This window comes from Aythya marila (genome assembly GCF_965140915.1).
Source record: "Aythya marila genome assembly, chromosome: 2".
In the NCBI taxonomy this organism is placed as follows: Eukaryota; Metazoa; Chordata; class Aves; order Anseriformes; family Anatidae; genus Aythya; species Aythya marila.
This window is the reverse complement of record NC_139043.1, coordinates 122,089,333-122,110,191: the sequence shown is the minus strand read 5'-3', so window position 1 is coordinate 122,110,191 and position 20,859 is coordinate 122,089,333. Positions and strand designations below refer to the sequence as shown.

Sequence of the window (20,859 nt, the reverse complement as noted above, 5' to 3'; positions counted from 1 at the left end):
TGGATTTGAAAAAGAAAGAGAAGAGAAGAGAAGAGAAGAGAAGAGAAGAGAAGAGAAGAGAAGAGAAGAGAAGAGAAGAGAAGAGAAGAGAAGAGAAGAGAAGAGAAGAGAAGAGAAGAGAAGAGAAGAGAAGAGAAGAGAAGAGAAGAGAAGAGAAGAGAAGAAAAGAAAAGAAAAGAAAAGAAAAGAAAAGAAAAGAAAAGAAAAGAAAAGAAAAGAAAAGAAAAGAAAAGAAAAGAAAAGAAAAGAAAAGAAAAGAAAAGAAAAGAAAAGAAAAGAAAAGAAAAGAAAAGAAAAGAAGGAAGGAAGGAAGAAAATACTAATTCTGGATATGTAATATATAAATATGACCTTTATAATTCATGCTACCTCAGAATCACACTGCTGTTATGCCAGATGTCATAGGAATCTTAAAATACTTATTTTAATGGCTTACCTTCTAATTGCTAAACAGTGACCCCAATCCAGCAAATGACATTTAGTTAAATACAGAAGCTTAGGTGATCTAAAATTGTTGGTTATAGTGAAACTTGTACAAATATTGTTACTTCCCAGTATTGTTCCAAGAGAAAATGAGGGAAAGCCTAAGAAAGTTTCTATCAATTACAATTAAAATTACACATCACTGGAATATAGCTGTATTCAACATGTACTAATACCATGAATTAAAAGTTTATTTTTTCTTTGTGTGTGAAGCCTCAAATCATTTCACAAACTGAATTCCCAATTAAGGAATTTCTGTATTTATCAAAGAAAATCCTGTGTGTATTCCATCTGGGAAAGCAACAGAGAAGTTCCAAAGGAGTAGAGAAAACAAGACAGAATATATTTAAATCAGAACACCTCTATAAAACAATTTATTAGAGTGTTTTTTTCCCACAGTAATAAAGAGCAAAAACCCAAGGCATTCTCATGTAAAAATGCCTTTTGCAGTTGAACAACTTTTCTTCCCCCTACCCCACAACCCTCTTTTTGTTATACTTGGATTGGTTTGCCTTACATGGATAATTTGCAAAGAAAAATACACCTTTTCATGTGTATATGACAGGAAAGATAAGTGAATGCAAAGGTTCACATGAATAAAAACAGTAAGTATGAGTCCTGTTACATTCAGTTGGCAAAAGAAGCAACTCAGAGTGAAGGCAAAGGCTACTCAGTGTGAATTGCCCACTGCATCTGCCCTGATTCTTTCTGTTAGTTACTGTAAATTTAGTTGATTCCCCAGATACCTTACTTTTCCATTACTGTCAGAATTCCAGCCAACCAAACTTTTCCCTAGTGTTTCCGTTCAGTGTTTTCTGGAAGATTTCTAGCCAAATATTTATAAGACTTGTTTATACAAATATAAAGTAGAATAAGACAAAAAAAAAAAAAAAAAAAAAAAAACTTTGCATCTTGCCTAACACTTTTTATTAAACTAAATATTTGTCAAGAAAAAAAAAAAAGAAAAGAGTCCTTCAGTAAACCACAATCTCTAAGGACATTCTGAATGCTTGATTCCACTTTGAGTCCTTGCAAAACCCTTGGGAAGAGTGCTGATTCCTGTAAATACTTCAAACTGATTTTCAAATATCAACTCTCTTTGAGAAAAATAAAGCTTAGCAAAAGATTCTGTTAAAAAGACTAAAGGGAAAAGGTCTAATTACAAAAATTTCCAGTCTCTCCAGACATGTAATACCAAAAATACACGTTACAACATCATAATGCAATCATAGTATAAATTACACTGAGCAATGTTATAGGCATAGATGTTGCATGTCTCTTCATATTATTGGCATCCAGGCTGCATTAGCCTCCACATGATCTTATGTGTGGACTTGTATACTGAACATGAAAAATATAACCTGTATAGCTTTTTTTCTGAAGACTTTCTAAAAATACTCTTCCATAATTCTTGCAGCTTTGTCCCACAACTTTTCTCAAAACACTTCTCTGAAGGTAAAGTCACATTTAAAGATTAGTCAAGTATACATGTGTAGAGAGAAATTTATGATAATGACCAGTTTAACTAGCAAAAGACTCATATTACCCTAGTGGGACACAGTACCAGTATTAAATATGGAATATCTTCACCTAGATCAGGAATTTTTAGAGGTAATGTGCACATTTGAGTGAATGTCATGAACCAATTTGTTCAATTTATGAGAAGTGTCTGATCAACATCATATTTATTCTACTTCTTCCTTATCTTGTAACTCATATCTCATATAATATCTGAAAATCAAGTATAGTCATAAGAATGTATTTTGGTATTAATTCTGAGGCCCTCTTCAGGCGTAATTCTTATTCTTTTAAAGAATTTGTGAGAATTCATTGCATGAATGCAATCTTCATAGTTTCCCTAAGGGGAACCTCAGTTCAATCTCTATATTTTGTATATGAAGATTGTCACAAAATAAGTCTCACTGGAAGTTATTAAGGGACCACAGAACAAAATATTACTCCTTCAGAGCCTTAAAATGCAACAGCAGTTGGATTTTATTTTTTTTTTTTATTATTTTTTTGAGAAGATATAGGCAAACATCCAGTGTTTGACAGCTGAATCTTATGTTGCATAACAGTCATTTTAAAGAGAGAAAAGTATATAATCAGCTAATCACACTGATAATCAGTATGATTTAAGCTAATCACAATAGCTTAAAGATGCAAAACACAAAAGCCAAAAGCAGATGAACTAAGAGTTACTGGCTTATTGGTCCTTAGTAACAGAAGCAAAGGAATTTTTCCAAGAGCTCAGGAAAGGGAAGCTAGTTGCCCTTGCCCTCAGGAAGAGGTTGGGTCGGCAGAGCAATAGCTGCAACTTCTGGTCTTGACTTCTTTTTGCAGCAGAGGCAGTAACAGCAGTCACGTAGTGGGTTTCAGGGATTTAGTCCAGTCAACTTCACCGCCTCTGGCAATCTACTATTTTAGGCAACTTTATCACAGAATGGCCAAGGTTGGAAGGGACATCTGAAGATGACCTAGTCCAACCCCCCTGCCAAGCAGGATCACCTAGAGGATGTTGCACAGGATGGCATCCATGCAGATTTTGAATATCTCCAGAGAAGGAGACTCCACAACCTCTCTGGACAACCTGTTCCAATGCTCTGTCACCCTCACAGTACAGAAGTGCCCCCTCATATTCATCCAGAACCTCCTGTGTTTCAGTTTGTGCCTGTTGCCTCTGATTCTGTTTCTGGGCACAACTGAAAAGAAGAGACCGGCTCCATCCTCTTGATACCCTCCCCTCAGATATTTATACACACTGATGATGCCTCCCCTCAGCCTTCTCTTTTCAAGGCCCAGATCTCTCAGCCTGTCCTAGTATGACAGGTGCTCAGTCCTCTAATCATTTTAGTAGCCCTCCTCTGGTCTTGCTCTGGTAGTTCTATGTCCCTCTTCTATTGGGGAGCCCAGTACAAGTATCTATGCCTAGAACAAGCATTAAATGATAGATGTACAAATTATATGTCTGTTTATAAACTTGTGTACACATAGCAAGATTTTGCTAAGAAATATAAGGATCTTTAATTTTCCTTATTATTTTTATTTTTCCATGTAATTCAATTTATCTGTTCCTTTTTTCCTATGCACATGTCTGTGGAACTGAAAAATCAAAGCTGGTAGCCATGGGTCCAAACCGGTAAGAAAATTGTGTAAAAAACATAAGAAAGTGCTGCAAAATTTATTACACCTCTCTGTTCACTACTGTGAAGAGAAGTAGAAAGGAGGCTTGAGTGAGAAGCTGAAAGCAATGGCTACTGAAGTTCTGCTCCTCATTCCCTTTGTCCAATATCCACAAATGCTCTGTGAGCTTCTGGCAGTCCATGTTCTCAAAGATCTTTAGGAATTAAACAGGAATTCTCTATCTGCCAACTGCTTTGATAACTCTGATTTGAAATATACTAAGTGTATTATAGATTTTTGATTGTTTAGTATTTTTAGCTTTACTAGTAGTTAGCTGCCTGAAAGACTGCAGGATCAGTCTGCATTGTCATTTTCCTTTTTTCTTTAATACTGCCCAACAAATATTTAACAAAAACTTTGCCAAAAAATACTCACTCATCTTACCAATCCTGTGCTATAAACAGGATTGCTATGAGTGGACAGAAATTAATGTTTCCTCTTACATCTGTCTGAAAGTTTGTAAAAACAAATAACTACTGTCTTTTCAAATAATTTGCGTGAGGGGAAAAAAAAAAAAAAAGCAAGCCCTTCTTTAACTTGTATTCAAATTTACGATGCAATACAACTAGCTCCAAAGTTCTTATTATATAAATTGTCAAAAATTGTTAAATTTTAAGATAAGAGAACTGATGAAAATATCACCACACATAATACTGCATTATTTTTTTAAAAAAACACAGTTTAAATAGACATATCTTTATCAGTTTCCAAGTAAACATTACTGAAAACCTGAATTATAGTTGAGATGTTATATCAAATTTCATAATAAAATTTAAAATTTAAATGATTTTGTTCTGTCCATTTTGTAATATTGTATATTATAAAACTCTTAAAATGGATATTTAACCATTAAAGAAATATTTAAGGATGTACAGACATAGTTTATAATGACTGAGCTTTCAATGGAAGCTATATAAGTTAGGCCAACACAGTATGTGTTCCCATGAAATGACAACAGTAGATTTCTAAATATCACCATTCCTGGAATGAAAAAAAATAAAACTTCCATAGAACTGAATATTCAGAAGGGATAGGCAAATTAAGCTTTTCTTGTTTAGGATGACATTGCTGGCAAGCAAAACTTTAATCTTTACGTACAGTCTAATTTTTACCAAACTATTCTTAAAACTTACAGGATTTCCCATAAGGGAAGATACTTACAGATCCTGACGCTTGAGAGGCACTCTCAAATTCATCAATATCTTCCGTAAGTGTTTCAACCCCAGGTACTTGAGCTGTTCCACAGAGGTAGAAGAAACATAAATCACACTAAATAATTAACTGGTAGTCACTTTGAAAATAAAATATGTATACATTAACTGCTGGGAAGGCAAATGTAGCTACCATACAAGTACTACTTTTCAGTTAACACTTCATTGGATTTTAATTTATGACTAATTTTAATTTATAAGCTTAATTAAATGAGAAACTGTATCTCTAACATGAACAGAGTGACAAGCAAACTTCCTTCTGCTGCCAGATGTTTTGTAGGTTATTATTTTTCTATTAAAACTAAAAACTGTTTGTCCTTTGCACAATGGAGTAGTGGATCCTCAGTTTTAATAAACTCTATTAAAGCAAATGTAATTGATTCAATTAAACAAGTTAGGATATAGTTAAAATGTTTGAAATAAGAAGTTTCAGTCATTTTAGGCAACGTTTAAGGCTATGCAGGCTATAATTTTTACCCATAATGTCACATTTGTAAAAAAACAAAATTTGCTGAGCAATCTAGAATTTTTTGGTTTGTTTTGGTTTGGTTTTTTTTTTTTTTTTTTTTTGTCTGTCACATATGTAATGACTTAAAAGACAGTTTATTTACATGTAGCTAGAATCATAGAATATCCTGAGTTGGAAGGAACCCACAAGGATCATTGAGTCCAACTTTGGCTTCACACAGGACCACACAAAAACTAGACTATGTGTCTGAGAGCATTGTCCAAACACTTCTTGAACTTTGGCAGGCTCGGTGCCATAACCACTGCCCCAGGTAGCCTGTTCCAGTGCCCCAGCTCCCTCTTGGTGAAGAACCTTTTCCTAATATCCAGCCTGAACCTCCCCTACCTATGTCAGAGAAAGCAATTTCCAAGTAACATGCTATGCAGTTTCACTGTTTGCTTGTCAGTCCAGTAGGCAATTTGATGCTGTTCATAAACCATCTAAAAACCAAGATGCCCTGATCTTCCCTAAGTTCTGCTGCTATTCAGAGGACACTTAGCAGGGAGGTTCTTATGTTTCTAAAGTGCCCTAATTTGTCAAACATCTCAGATTATACTTCTTACAAAAACTGAACTGTACTGAAATACAGCAACTGTGGTTACCACATTCATTGCATTTGCAATACTGCTGTATTTCAGTACAGTTCAGTTTTTATAAGTATAATTTGCAATGAATGTGGTAACCAAATGAAAGTGGAGGAAGAAGAGGTGACAATGATGCAGTGTTGAGAAGTGGTCAGAGAACTGTTCAGGATTTTAGAGATGATGCCACATTTTTGCCACTGCTGTGTCTGGTTCACAACCCTAATTCCCAAATACTTTCATCCTTTTTAATTTTTTACTTTAGTCATGTAGTTCATTCTGGAATAGAACTCTATGTGTTAATTACAATCCTATTTCTATTGAATATTCCTTATTTCAAACTTTCCCCCACATCCAAATGCCTGTTTTGAACTTTAAATTTTATTGTCACTTTAAAGGAAAGACAAACTTTGAAGCTACATATCCTTGTATTTTCACATGTATCAGGTGGAAAGGTGAGCTGGTTAACTACAACTAATATAAACCAGTAACTCTTGTTTGATAGGGAATTAAGTATGATGTGAAATTTGCTTAGCAAAATTTATTTAGCAAACAAAATATTATGTATAACAGCATAATCTGTAGATCTAACAACAGAATGGAATAGGAAATGCATACCATGGCATAGCACAGTATAACCCATCAGTTTCGGTCCAAATACATTGTTCCAGGAAGAGCCACAAAACAAGTCTTTGTCCACACCTCAGAAATATGTAGTGTTGCATACTGCATTGAAAAGTAGCTCAGGTTGCAAACAGCTTTTTTCAGATATGCTAGGCAGTTTTAAAAGTTTAAAGGTCTATGCTTTACATTCACCCGACATTCTGAGTTTACTCCCTAATGAGGTATTGTATTTTAAACCTTCTACAAGAATGCACTGACTGCAAAGATCTTATTTGCAATTTCTTTCCTGCCTCACATCACGGCTCTCACTCCAAGGGTATTGTACTTGCCAGCAAAAGAGACTGAAACAAGTGAAACAAGATCCTACAGTACTTATAGGCAACTGGGAATAAATGAACACATGCTTTTACTGATACTATCTCTTTATATAAGTTTATAAAAATACACATTTTTATATGACCTGTACACTACCCCCACACTGAGAAGAATATAGAGGCTGACAGACACAAACTTTTACCGGATCAGTCCTGTTGCAGTGTCTATCTTTTAAAACCTCAGCCCTATCTGTATAGAACAAGAGGAGGACTTGCTGGAGGACTGATCCATGAGACTGGACTTGTACTGTTATCTACACAGGAAGTTTACAGTGCAGTCACAAAAGTTGCCTCTACTAATAAAAATCAGGAGCCTAGCTATTGAATTCTTCCCTTAGTTATTTTCTGTGAAATGGTCCAATGGGAAAGAGAAACAGTTTTGATGGGTATCATTACACAATAAAAAGAAACAGCAGCATTAGAGCATCTTGTGCTGTCCAATCTCAAGACCTGATTCCTGTCTCTCATTTTTACTGCTTAGATCAGACACAACTCTGCTCAATTCAGCAGGATTGCTCTAGAGGGAAATCAGTGCAGTGGTTAATTAGAGTCAGGTCCAGATTGTCAGTTGAGTCAGTATTGTGCCTGATGTTGCAGGTGATCTTCTTATATAGTCTATTGCATTGACTTTATTAGGTGGAATTGCTTTAATAAGGCTTATGTATAAGAGCTGTTAGATCAGATGTGCAGCCAATTACTTCTGAATCTGGTTCATCTGAAATCCACAAGAGAGATGCTCCAGATCAAACAATTTAACAATTTCTCACCAACCCATCAAGGAAAACTGCCTCAACTATACTATGCATTAGCACCTTGCTTGCATAATCCTGAAAGAATGGTTTACATCAGCACTTTGCAATTTATAGTTTTCTCTCAGTGAGGTCATTGGTACAGATAAGCAAGAGTAGAAAATAAACTCTAATAAACTTGGGAACCAAAACCTGTTAATCTTTTTTTTTTTTTTTTAATGATATAATACATTCTTAAGAAGACATAACTAAAATTTAAAGTGCAACTGGATGCTTTGGTTATTTAGGGTTTTCTAACAATATCTTTAAAAGTCTCTTTTATCATCTTCTTCACATACATAATATTTATTGGAAATAAATATTTATTTATTGGAAATAAATATTAAATACACAGAAAACAAGTAGTGTACTGCATTTATAGGAAAGATGGAATGGGCAGCTGCCTGAGTTTTGCACCTGTTTGTATTCTGTGCCTGCTTGCAAAACACGGATCTGTTTTTGTTTGTTTTATCAAAAATTAATACTAGCCAACATCTTAGGAAAAAATATACTTTGAAAGGCTGAACATTTCTGAGAGACCCTCTTGACAGAAATTTGGTAGTACCTTACTGTTGACCTCAGTCTTTCTGCCCTAGAAGCTGTGCTATTTTCTAGCTATATAGCTAATGGGTTCATGTATATTCACAGACATGAAACAGACATGGTTATAACATGAATCTTGTTGCCTCGTCTACCTTTTCTTTAAGTGAAAATGTTCTCCCTCTTTACTATTACCATACTGACTACAGAGTATTCAGAGATATATTAAGTGGTTAAGTTAGATGGCTATAGCACTACTGTGGTCCACACTATGCAACCACAAAATATTCATTTGCTTTGTTAGACGTATCTAACAGCATCTTTGAACACCTTCCTTCATCCTGGTGCCTTTGCCACCTAGCAACAGGTGGCAAATTTTACTGACTTTCTGCTCCCAGTAAATACAAATGAGCCTACAGTTTCAGGGAGTGATGGCAGATTAGGTATAATTCTTCTACAAGAACAAGGGTACACAGGAAGGGAAGAGGAAGGCAGAGACCTGTTCAAAACAAATTGTTTCGTATTCAATTCTGCATATGCCATAATCTATCCCAAACAAGCCAGCACCATTTCCCTTTCTTGGGATTATTCAAATAAAATAAGAATTTTGCTTTCCTTTCAAAGGGTTTAAGTGCAGTCATCAATCTGTCTTTCTTGTTGATAATCCTCATCTAACTTGTAAGAACTTAATATTTTGAGATTTTTATTCCCTCTCTCTATATATATATTTATAAAGTCATCAGTGGCAGAGGACAGGAAAAACAAATGGCATAACTGCATTAAGCCTTTAATCTTTAAAGACACACTAGTTACTAATGTTGACATATGTTGCTTTACAAATGTGGTAAATGAACAAAATGTCAGGTTGATGTCTTACCTAATAGCATTAAATAGCAGACATTTAGTAGGACGATTAAAAATAAAATAATAATAAAAAACCTTAGTTATGATTTGTTTTGCATTAATTAATCAACATGGCTAACATGTCTGCAGCTGCTGAAGACTAAACTGTAAATCAAATCTTTCAATTAATGGACTCAGCTGGTCCTGCCCAGAAGTACAGGAATTGATTGAAAGATTTATCTTTGCAGAATCTCTGCCCAAACATCTATTCCTTTCTGTCTCCATTTCCAGTGACAAGATAAAGTTAATCTTCATCAACTTAATCTTTTATAAGAAAGCAGGGCATTCTCTGACAAGATAGCCCTTAGGAAGTGCTTTTTCCATTAGATTTCAGGTGTTCTGTTCAACAACCAGAGCAGAAATTGAAATAGGGCTGTGTCCTGACTGCAAATTACCACAACATATACTTATGTTGATATAAGGAGAAAAATTGTACTTCAGAGTTTTTGTATAAACTCCTTTATATTGATTTTTTAATTGTCAGTGGTGCTCTGAGAGATCAGAGAGGCATTTCTGATACTTAGTTTAAAAGCGGAGGAGAAAATATTTATTTTTCCTATATATTATTTGAATCCTGTGGCTGTATTTGTACTATTAAATTAAATATTCCAAAGACCATTCTTCATCACAGAGGCCAGATGGCAAGGAACAGCCCATGTTTATGTTATTAAGCTATGTCACATCCAAAATACTGTGCTAACATACAAACTGTCTGCTAAGGATGAATACTGACCCCAAATACGCCTTCTTTTGTGGTGCTAATCGGCCACAGCCAAGAACATGTCATGGACTCTTCTAACATATTTAAATGTAAATGATTGAGTTCATGTGCCCAGGAACACCCTCTGGAAATGTTTAATCTTCTTTTACAGACATAAAATTTACTCTTAAATTCAAGATAGTGGGGTGGGTTTTTTTGATGGGCACCAAGTATTTATATAACTCACCATCAGAGTCTGACATTGCTGGCTCAGATGTTTGAGATACCATGGAGACATCTTCTGGCCTTTCTGCCATATTATCTCCTTGCAATCTAAATTGTGGAAAAACAGAACAAAAACATATGCAATCACATTCCATAGATAAGACACATAAGAATGTTAACTGACTACATACCTCTCAACACCACTGACCTAATTAAAAGAGTGGCTTTGCTGAGAAGTCAGCATCCATGGTCCAATCATATCATTCCAGATTGTTTAATAGCCAAAACCTGACTCTACAAAACAGTCAACTAAATCCTACCTTGCATATTTATACAAGACTCATTTTAACAACAATGGATTTTCAGTGGTATCACATATATATGAAACTCTGCAAGCATCCTTCACTACGTTCAAAAATATTTGAACTGGACAAGATTGTACTGGGTGTCTGTGTCGATGAGTTAGCAGCAGGGTGGCAGCAGGGTTGTCCTCAGTGAGAAGATGCCAGGGGCTGCTCCGTGCAGGACACAGATGGTTCTAGCTGGTTCCAGTGGACCCACCACAGGACAAAGCTAAGCCTGAAAGCCAAGACAGTGGCACCTCTGAGAAAATGCATTTAAGAAAGAGGAAGATATGCGAGACAGGTAGAGGAAGAGGGAAGGCGTGGGAAAGAGCAGTAGGAACATCACAGTAAGAGAAGGAGGTGCTCAAAACACTGGAGCAAATATTTCCCCAAGCTTGGTGTGAAGACCATGCCAGAGCCAGCATCCATTGCAGACTGTGGAGGACCTACATGGGAGCAGGTGGATATTTCCTGAAGCAATCATGGCCCATGGAGAGCCACAACGAAGCAGCACAGAGAAACTGTTACAGATTGACCACAACCCCCATTTCCCCTACACTGCTGGTGGATGGGAGTAGAGGAGTCTGGAATGAAGAAGTGAAGTTGAACCTGGGAAAAGGGGGAGGAAAGGTGTGATTGTAATATTACTATTCTTGTTTCTCTTTAGCCGAGTCAATTTCAATTGGCAATAAATTCAATTAATTTTCCCCAGGTTAAATTTGTTTTGCCCACGACAGTAACTAGTAAGCAATCTCCCTGTCTTAATCTCAACCCACAAGCTTTTTCACCAGAATTTCTGCCCCTTTCCTGGTGAAGGCAATGAGTGAACAAGCAGCTGAGTGGGCTCTTAGCCAAAGTTAACCCACTACAAGTAAATACACACAAGAGTATTTCCTCCCTTTTAAAAGAAAAATCCAGTCTTTATTGAAGGTATCGTCTTCATGCTTTCCTCCTGCATCGGCTGACTGCAGTGCCTTGGCAGTAATTTACAAAAATAAATCTGTTGTTTTTCAAATGAGTATCCCAAGAGTCCCACCATACTTCTTCAGGTTCCTATGAATCCTGAATACAGATTTTACTCTGAAGAGATGGTCTATAGTGCTTAACACAATATAACTGCCATTTACATAAAATTTATTTTAAGTTGAATTTATTCAGACATGAAAAGAATAAGAAAAATGCAAGCCAGTTTTGCAGAGCCCAGGAATTATAAGAATGCACTGAAGTAAAACCTTGGGGAAAGAAATAACTCATCTCTTAAAAGAAGTTCCTTTCACTCTGTATTCTCACTCTCTGCATCTGCTTTACATGAGTCTTTGAATTAACCTTTGAAACCAAACAGAATCTCCATATTTGCCCTATCTGAATTTCACATTTTATGACTTGCACATTTATCTAACTTATATTCTAAATATTTTTTTCTCCCCAATAATTAAGTTTCTGTCCTTTTAGGACAGAAAACTCAGTATAAATTCATAATGACTCTTACCTGAGGAAGCAGTTCCATAGAACTCAAAACTCCTTAAGGCAACAAAAAGATAAAACTTAGAAGTTGTAAACCCAATTTTGAAAATGAATTCTATGAATCCCTTATAGCTGGTTTGTAATGCTCTACTTGCCAATTCTTTAAAAACTTAACTTATAAAGCAGGCTCTTCTAAAGACAACAGTAAAACAGAAACAAGTAGGTTTGCACTATTACCATAAAGATATTCAAACAGGGAGAAAAACTCCAAATGAAATAACCATGTAAGGGAGAAAGACCTCAACAATCACATCATTTGCATTTGCATTAAAACTGACCTGCATTACATACAGACACATAAATATTGCAAGCATGTATTCAAGTGTATAAGGATATACATGGAATCATAGGAAACAGAAGCAATGCACACTTGTCTGCAACAATTCTGATAATTTATCTGTGCTTAATTAAAAGGAAAATTAATCCAACTTTCTCTGCTTATATTGCACTCCCAAAAGATTATCTCTAGAAGTAGGTAGGAGCTGCTTCATTTATCCCTTCAGAATTCTACAGATTTTGTAATTCATTCCCATTATGAGATTTCATAAATATCCCTGCCCTCCCCCCCCCCCTTCCCCCCAAGAAATCAGACATTAACTATTTAAAAGATTCTAATTTTATTCATGAAATTACATACAATTAAGTGGATCATTTGCCTCATGACAACTTTGAAAAACCCAGATCACCTTCCTTTTACTTTCTAAAATCTACCTGTAAGTTCTTTTAATAGTGTAATACATGCTACTTCATTATGCCAAAAGCATTACACGTGGAGCTACTTACATAATTTGAATTCTGGCTATAAAGAAGTAGGGTCCCTGTGAGAGGAAGATTTGATCTCTGCAATACGCAAATCTTTGAAATGACATCTACTTTTTCTAACAGAGTTCACTATTCACACTAATATGTTCACTCAGACATATTTTCTAGCGATCTTGTCTTCTAATCCAACTGATTTTACTTAAGCAGAATATATGGTGAAACATATCACTACTATCTGAAAGCTAGTCCTTCCCACAACTTGTATTTGACAAGAAATAAAAGTTGACAGTATCCAAAGTCCAGATGAGTTTATTGTTCTTCCTTATTGTAATCAGCTGTCATCATACTTCCCCATTCTTTTTATGCGACAGAATTTGTGGTCTTGTTTTCATATCTCCCTCATACCCATCAATATCCAACGTACATGAGACATTAAAAGGACAGCTTCTTGACATTATGGTAATTGCTGCTTTAGAAAGATGTGAGATGACTAGTTAGATTGATGACCCCACTTAGAAGCTGAAAAGAAAGAGACGAGATGACACAACAAAACAATTCCTTATTTGAATCCAAAATCTATCTAACAGCATTCTAAAATTACTAATTATAATGTGTAACTAATAAAGTATGGGATTAGTGGAGAGGGAAGGAGAGGATAATACTAGAGAACCTGTGATTTCTCCACTTGTACCTTCCCTAAAACTATGCAGTAGTCCTCCATCAGCTGCAGTTTCCAGACAATAGGGCATTGGAATTAAACTATAATTTGGAGAGAAAACTAAGAGAAAACAGTTAAGGAAGCTGAAATATTTTTTTTCTTCCATGACTTAAAGTTGGCATGCATTTTCAAATATGAAATTTGTGCATTTATGCCTAAGAAAACTGCTTTTTAACAGGTAAAACAAAGTCTCTCTTGGAGAGCAGCTATAGGTATGTCTGTATTTGAGTGTGCACATACAGATAGATGCAAAATAAATTCCTCTAGCACACTAAATTGCTAATGTCAGCATATACTACGGTTGTCTTCTATATCAACACTATTGTCATGTGATATTCTTAAAATTAGTAGCAAAAGAAATTGAAGTAAACTCCTTGTTTTGGCAGGATGCTACAGCAAAAATATTCACCAGTAGTCACCATTCTTTCAATATTAGTGAATGAGAAAAAAAAAATTACTTCCAAGATCAGATTCATAGAAATAATTGAAACCACTTAATCACAAGCATAGGTACTTTCTGACATCAGGGTATAATAAGGAACAAAAAAATCCTGAACACAAAACAGAAATGTTTCTGATGCATGAATATTGAGATATATGCTCTTTAATATTTGCTGTTTTGTGTAAACTACCAGTTAAAAATACGTACATTATAAATTGCCTTGTGCTAGTTTATGGTAGAGGTTGTCATATGGGAATTTTTCTGTGTTAAATTGAATACTAAACAGTATTCACCCTCAAAGGAGGGTGGTGGCTTGCTCACAGTCAGAAGAACTGGGGTTATATTTATATTAATACTATTCTGACAAACTGAGGTGCCAAAAAGAGAGAGAAATAAGAAGAAAATAAAATGAAACAAAAGCAGGGTTAGCATTTTTGGAAAAGCTCTTATATAATACCCAAACAAACAACTACAGGCAAACATTTTGAAATTATGATGTACATGCTGACCTTCAGATTCTGGTAAATGATTATGAGACTTTTTCTGTTTTAAAATACCAAACTAGAGATGAACTAATTGGCTCCAATTCTGATGTCCCCTAGGGGTGAACAACAGAAACCTTGAAATTCCACTTCGGAAGAAATCCTGAAATCCTGCTATTTCTAGACAATACAAATGTTTCTTCTGGCTTTTTTAGTAATAAAGAAAAGTTCCTTGAGGGGTTCTAAGAAGGTAAAGGGCACTCTCCAAGGAAGAAGTGAGAAATTACATGCCTGAGAACTGCAGCTCTAGCTGTTCTCTCTGTTCTGCCCTGTGTCAGCTAAATTTTGTTGAACCAGGATAATTTCTGTAAAATATTCTGGTTTCTATGAATCATTATTTCCTAAAGAACACACATTTCATTGGAAAATTCCTGATCTGTTTTGCTGAAGTCTCTGCTGACAATGTTTAGAAAAACGTTGTGAGAAGTAGGGGAAAGTTCAGCAAACAATCTTACAGCAAAAAGAAGCAAAGTCATTTTCACATTCACCCAAGATCAGTGTACACTTTTAAGGCTACAATCACAAAGAAAAGTTGTCAGTTCTGAAAAAAACAGATGTAGCATCATGTTTGCATTGGACTCTAAACTAAGGATACTTTATTTTGTTGAATCACTAATTTTCCTTAAATTACTTCAAAGCAGGATAACTATCTTGTTGAAAAAAAAAATAAATCCTAATTCTTCAGTGTTTTATGTTAATTTTTTTTAGGAAGTAGTTATTAATTTGGCTCAAAATAAATAAATAAATATACATTTTGTAAGATTAAAGAATATCCCAAACTTATTCACAGAAGGAAGATGATGGTTTTTTTTTTTTTTTGGTAAGCAAAGCAAATCTTAGTCAAGTTGAGGACTTTTTGGTTTTTATTTTCTTCAAGTCATCTACTTCTTTTCTGTAATTTTAAACACCAGATTTTCATCTGACATCTCTGATAACACCATAATACTGAATTATAATTTCCATAAAGCAAATATAATATCTCAATACAGTAAATATATATTCATAACTTCAGGGACATTAATAGCAACAGTGATCAGACAAGCAAAGTCTTGAAAGCCCCCGCATGCTTTTAGGCTACATCGAATGTTTTCTTGCACCTTTCCCTAGCAATCTTAACACCACAATACTTCATAATCATCTGTCCTGACTTGCCTATAATATAGTTAGCTTTTTTCATTCTTTCTTCCCAAACATACTGATCCAAATTCTGATCTCATGTACCCTGACTTACTGTCTCTACAATTTCTGCACTCAGTTATACTGGTGTAAAATCCAATGCTTCACCAGCACCTAAATATAATGCCAGGAATTTCTGACTGATTCCATTTGTTCTACTAACGTATTTTGCAAAAATAAAAATGTCAGAACTGTGCCAGCAAAATTCTTAGTTTATCAACAGGTGAGGATTAAAAAAATAATAAATAACAATTCTCCGGTATAGACTGTACCAGTTAATATAATGACAATATTCTATTAAATAAATATTATTAAGCAATATACAGGCAAAGTACTTTTCTGCTAGTAAAACTCTCCATCTGTTTTAACTACATACTCTAGCTTCCTAATGAAGATTAGGTTTTGAAAGAAGTTAATACAAATTTCAAGTCAAGAGACTACGGAAGAAAAATGTCCTAGATCTATGGGGAAAATAACAGAGGATTGTGAATTCAGTGAGTTATGAAAGCGGCTGGCACTTCTCAAGCTTCAAATAATAATGGGAAAGCTCTGCAACATGTCACCTTGTAATATTAAAAAATCAGTGTCATAGCTCCTGTTTTCAGCATAGACCAAAATACAGGAAGCATCAGCATTGAAGAGAAATGAATCATGATGACTATTGGATTATCCTGCAGAACATTATCCAGGAAAGCAGACATTTCCAAAATTAAACTCTAAGAGCACATGAATAAATACAGGTATTTAGCAAAATTTCTGAATAAAATGTAGGAAAATAAACTTAGTAACAAATTCAGCATGTTCTCCAACTGAGATTTGTAATTCCTTTAAATGTATTTTAAATGGGTGGTGTAAAGCTCACAGGCAGGAGTCTGTTGTTACTATCACCAGTTCTGTTTTTGTCAGATATATAGCATTCAGATTTTTTGATCTAAGGTACCTAAAGCCTTTAGCCTTACCTAAAATAACTCAATTTCCATTGATACTAAAAGGATCAAAATCTGTTCCTTACTTTTGCACTCAAGGACACTATTTCTTAGTGGTTGCACACTGAAACACAGCAAATGATCTGCAGATTCGTAGAAGCTGCAGTTAAAAATGGATTCTGGTTGTAGTCCATTCTCTTTCTGCAAATTAAAAGCATTATTTTACAGTCACTCTTCAAAGACTTCTGTGGAAAGTTGCCATATCACCAATACATAATTCATATCCATAATATTTTTGGCTGGTAAAACTAGAATATTCACTTGCTGAGCAAATTTATACATTGATACAGCCTGCAAAATAATCTTTTCTGTGTGCTGTTTGCCTTTTCAAAATGCCTGAAAGCAGGTCTTTGTGCATTTAAATAAGTACACTCTGCAACTATTTCTGAAGAGAACCCAAAGTGGAAATATATTTCCCAGAGTAAGGAATCCATAAAGAGACTGAATTATCTAATCCTTTTACAAGATGGGGAATTAAGCCATTCTTACGGCAATCTTTTATCTGCTGCTGGCTTCAAACCATTATCTCACAGGAGAAAAATTACAGTCTTTGTCAGTCCTTTCAGCCTTAACACTCTTTCTTCCCCTGTGAACCATTTTTTCCAGGACTTGTGAAAGAGTTGTATGTGTGTGTGCATGTGTGTCTTTAAGAGCTATATTAAACACTTATCCAGAGCCTAAAATTATGACCAACAAGCTTCCCTAAGCTCATGAGCTGCTGGTTTCCTCCCTTTATTGTTCTCATCCAGAAGCAACTGCTATCACTGATATACATCACAGTGTAGAACAAAACAGAAAGAATCTATAACCTTCACAATAAAGAATTAGCTTGCAAGGCACACATCAAAGAGGGTGAGGGAAAAGGAGGGAAAGCCTTGGGCTTTTTAAGTTATTGCAGCAGGGCTAAGTGTGTTTTGTCAGTGAAAAGAAAAAGAGTTCTACAAATGAAGGACAGGACGATACGGATGTCACCCTCTATTAACAGACAGTACAACAATTTTCAGGACTAGGCAAACAGAAAGTACTCTCAATTTCATTTTCAAATATGCTCCTACTGCTTACACTACTGCAGATCAAGACTAGCACATTCAAAAGAAATAAAAAGTCCTTAAAGTCTACTTTCCTTAGGATTATTTAACAGCATTTTAAAAAATGTTTACAAGTTTACCAACCCTGTCATTCCAGTTCTATCTTTCACAAGCAGCCTGATATTAAGAAAAATAATAATAATAAAAAGTCAATATAACTACAGATGACCAATAGTTCTTTGAAAAGATGTGACATGTCATTAATTCACAGAATCTTATACTGTATTTTGCCTAGAGAACCAAAACCAGATACTATTCCCTGTCAGTGAAGTTACAGCTACAGTAGGGCTATCTTTGGGTTAACCCCTTGCACCAAATGCCACATTGACAAAAGCAGTTCTGTCATAGGAACAATGCATTAGTATGTATGTACAAGACGTAATTTCCACGTAAATTTTATGTACTTACTATATTTCAAGTATATTTCAAGTACACAAATCTGTTTTCACAAATGTGCAAACGCTTATCTTTCTTCAGACAGAATTATTCCATTTCCCATGTACAGTCTGATGGTTATTTATGTCAAAAACAACTCTACCCTACACGTGCAGCCTTTAAGAAATTAAAGAGCTGTTAAATAAAAATTAGCTGTTATATAAAAATCAGTCATCTCTGAAAACGCTATGTCACGCAAGGACACTGATATCCACTGTTCCCTTTAAAGAGATATATGCTTCATCTGAAAATAGTGGTTTCTGCACAGCTTATATAATTCTTGATAACAGACAGTATTTTAATTATCACAGTATTTATTACTTCAGGTAGATGAGACCTTGGTCATTCTTTTAAAACAGTAATTCATTCAGAGTTTGCCATGAAATTAATTAAGATTTGTGATAAAAGTGATAATATCTTGTGCATTTCAGAAGTAAATCTTAGATCTAAGAACTCAAAAAAAAAAAAAAGCATCATTTGAAATGAAACAGAAATTCTCAATTTTGCATATAGTAAGATGTCCAAAAGAAACACCATCCAGTGAAAGACTAGGCAATGCTTGCATAAAAGACAGATGAATGTGTTACCCCGAAAATTTAGCACATTGACCTACTAACTCTTAAAATTCCATTTTTGCCGTTTGTCTCTGATTAACCACTAGGACCAGTAAAAACTTTTCCTATGTTCTTTTGCTCTTCAGTGTTTTTCTATTTTGGTAGAAGAACAAATAAGATGGTATACCATGTGGTATATATGCCAATATATATTGGTATACCATTCCAGAAAAGGAAAGATGAAGTGGCTTATTTTAGCTGTATTTAACACTGACAAAATCCAGTAGAGATAAAGAGGAGACAATTGTGTTGTTTTGTTTGTTTGTTTTTACATGTCAAGCCTGAGGAAACTGATCACTGCCCAGATTCAACTCAGCAAAAAAGATAAACTCTTGTGACTAATTTTTTTTTTTTTTGCCTGTTTTTCAGCACTTTTTTTTTTTTAATTTTTCACAATCCTTTTAGTTTTTCTATTTTTTTTTTTCTAAGTAGCAAAAGGAAATATAAGTTTTTCTCCATAATTCTCCAAAATCAAGGGAAATTTTGAAAAGTTATAAAGCACTATTATATATAGTTTCATTAATTTATTTTAGAATCATAGTTGGAAGGGACCTACAAGGATCATCGAGTCCAACTCATGGGTCCTCAAAGGACCACCCAGAAAAAAATAATAATAAATAAATCAGACCATGTGTTTGAGAGCATTTTCCGAAAGCTTCTTGAACTTTGGCAGGCTCAGTACCATGACCACTGCCCTGGGGAGCCTGTTCCAGTGCCTGACCACCCTCTTGGTGAAGAACCTTTTCCTGATATCCAGCCTGATTTTCAACTCTTAAAAGGAAAAAAGATGCAAATTAAACACTTAAACTGTTTGGAAAACATAGGACAAGGTCTGTGAAGCTAGCACAAACAATCATGAGGAAAATTCATCTCTTTCAAACAGGAGGTCCAATAAAATTAAGGTTACAAAAAAGAAAATAAAGGGGAAAAGATTGCAAAATGGTAACACAAGTCATCTGGAATGTTTTGCACTTCCTCTTTAAGAATAGCCACTTAGAAACAGTACACAGACAGATAGCTAAAATGAAATGCAAGACAGCAAAGAAAAAATTATGTATACATAATCAAAAGTTTTGGTAACATTTGAAGACAAACTTCTTACCAGTTCATGAATGAATTCCAATCAGAAAATTTTCCCCACAAAATGACATCTGTACCAAACACTTTAATTTGGAAACATTTTTTTTCACTAAAAACTTTGAAGTCATTTGTTCTCAAATTTTAAGAATGTTTACAATTTATTTGTTATTTATTTAAGTTACAATTACAATTTATTCTCCTCAAATCTCCATGTCTAGTTATGGAATCCACCTTTTTTAGGTTATTCTCCATAAAACATTAAATTAGGAAGTAAAGTCTATAAAGAAAAGGGGGGATTTAAAGACATCTTTTAAAGTCACACACACAGGGCTTTACTCCCAATTCTGTTAGGAGTAGATATTTCATACCCCAGTAATCAAGTCCTATTCTATCTAATTCCATCACTTCTTGGTTTACATTAACACTGCAGTTAAAGTGATGAGTCTAATTATGCAAATGTATCCATCCGAATCACCTTTAAAACAGCATCTGCATATGTTGTCAACTGTATAGTTTTGACAAGACACGTAGCAGCTAAGGAATTTTTGCATGAGCAGAAATTTTCCTTTCAGTGTAGGCATGGCTTTTACCATCTCACCAAGATACCAGGTAACATTACGCATTCTCAGGATAAGTGGAGAGCAGTACATAGAGTTTTAACATCTTTTAGTACTGCATGCATTTTCCAGTTTTTTGTTTTGTTTTGTTTTGTTTTGTTTTGTTTTGTTTTTTTTTTTTGAGTGTAACACAGCAAAATGGCTCAGCCTGGAAGAGAAGACCTCACACTCACACTGAACAGCAGTTCGCTGAAAGGGCAGGAGAATTATCTACAGGGATAGAGAGCTGCCCAGAGAGGTTGTGGAGTCTCCTTCTCTGGTGATATTCAAAACTCGCCTAGATGCCATCCTGTGCAACATGATCTTGCTTGGTAGGGGTGTTGGACTAGATGATCTTCAGATGTCCATTCCGACCTCGGCCATTCTGTGGTTATGTAGATTGCTTGGTCTAATTTGGAAGAATATAAAACT

At 34.9% G+C, this 20,859-nt stretch overlaps 1 protein-coding gene across 1 annotated transcript in view; it reads right to left on the bottom strand.

The window, feature by feature from the left end:
* Positions 1-20,859, bottom strand: part of LOC309874184 (uncharacterized protein C8orf34 homolog) — a 170,269-nt gene that overhangs the window by 26,172 nt on the left and 123,238 nt on the right. The window contains exons 9-10 of the mRNA XM_082752128.1: positions 10,143-10,228; positions 4,828-4,901 (exon numbers count right to left, since the gene is read on the bottom strand). Coding sequence (XP_082608254.1) covers positions 4,828-4,901; positions 10,143-10,228 — 160 coding nt within the window. The remainder of the gene's footprint in view (positions 1-4,827; positions 4,902-10,142; positions 10,229-20,859) is intronic.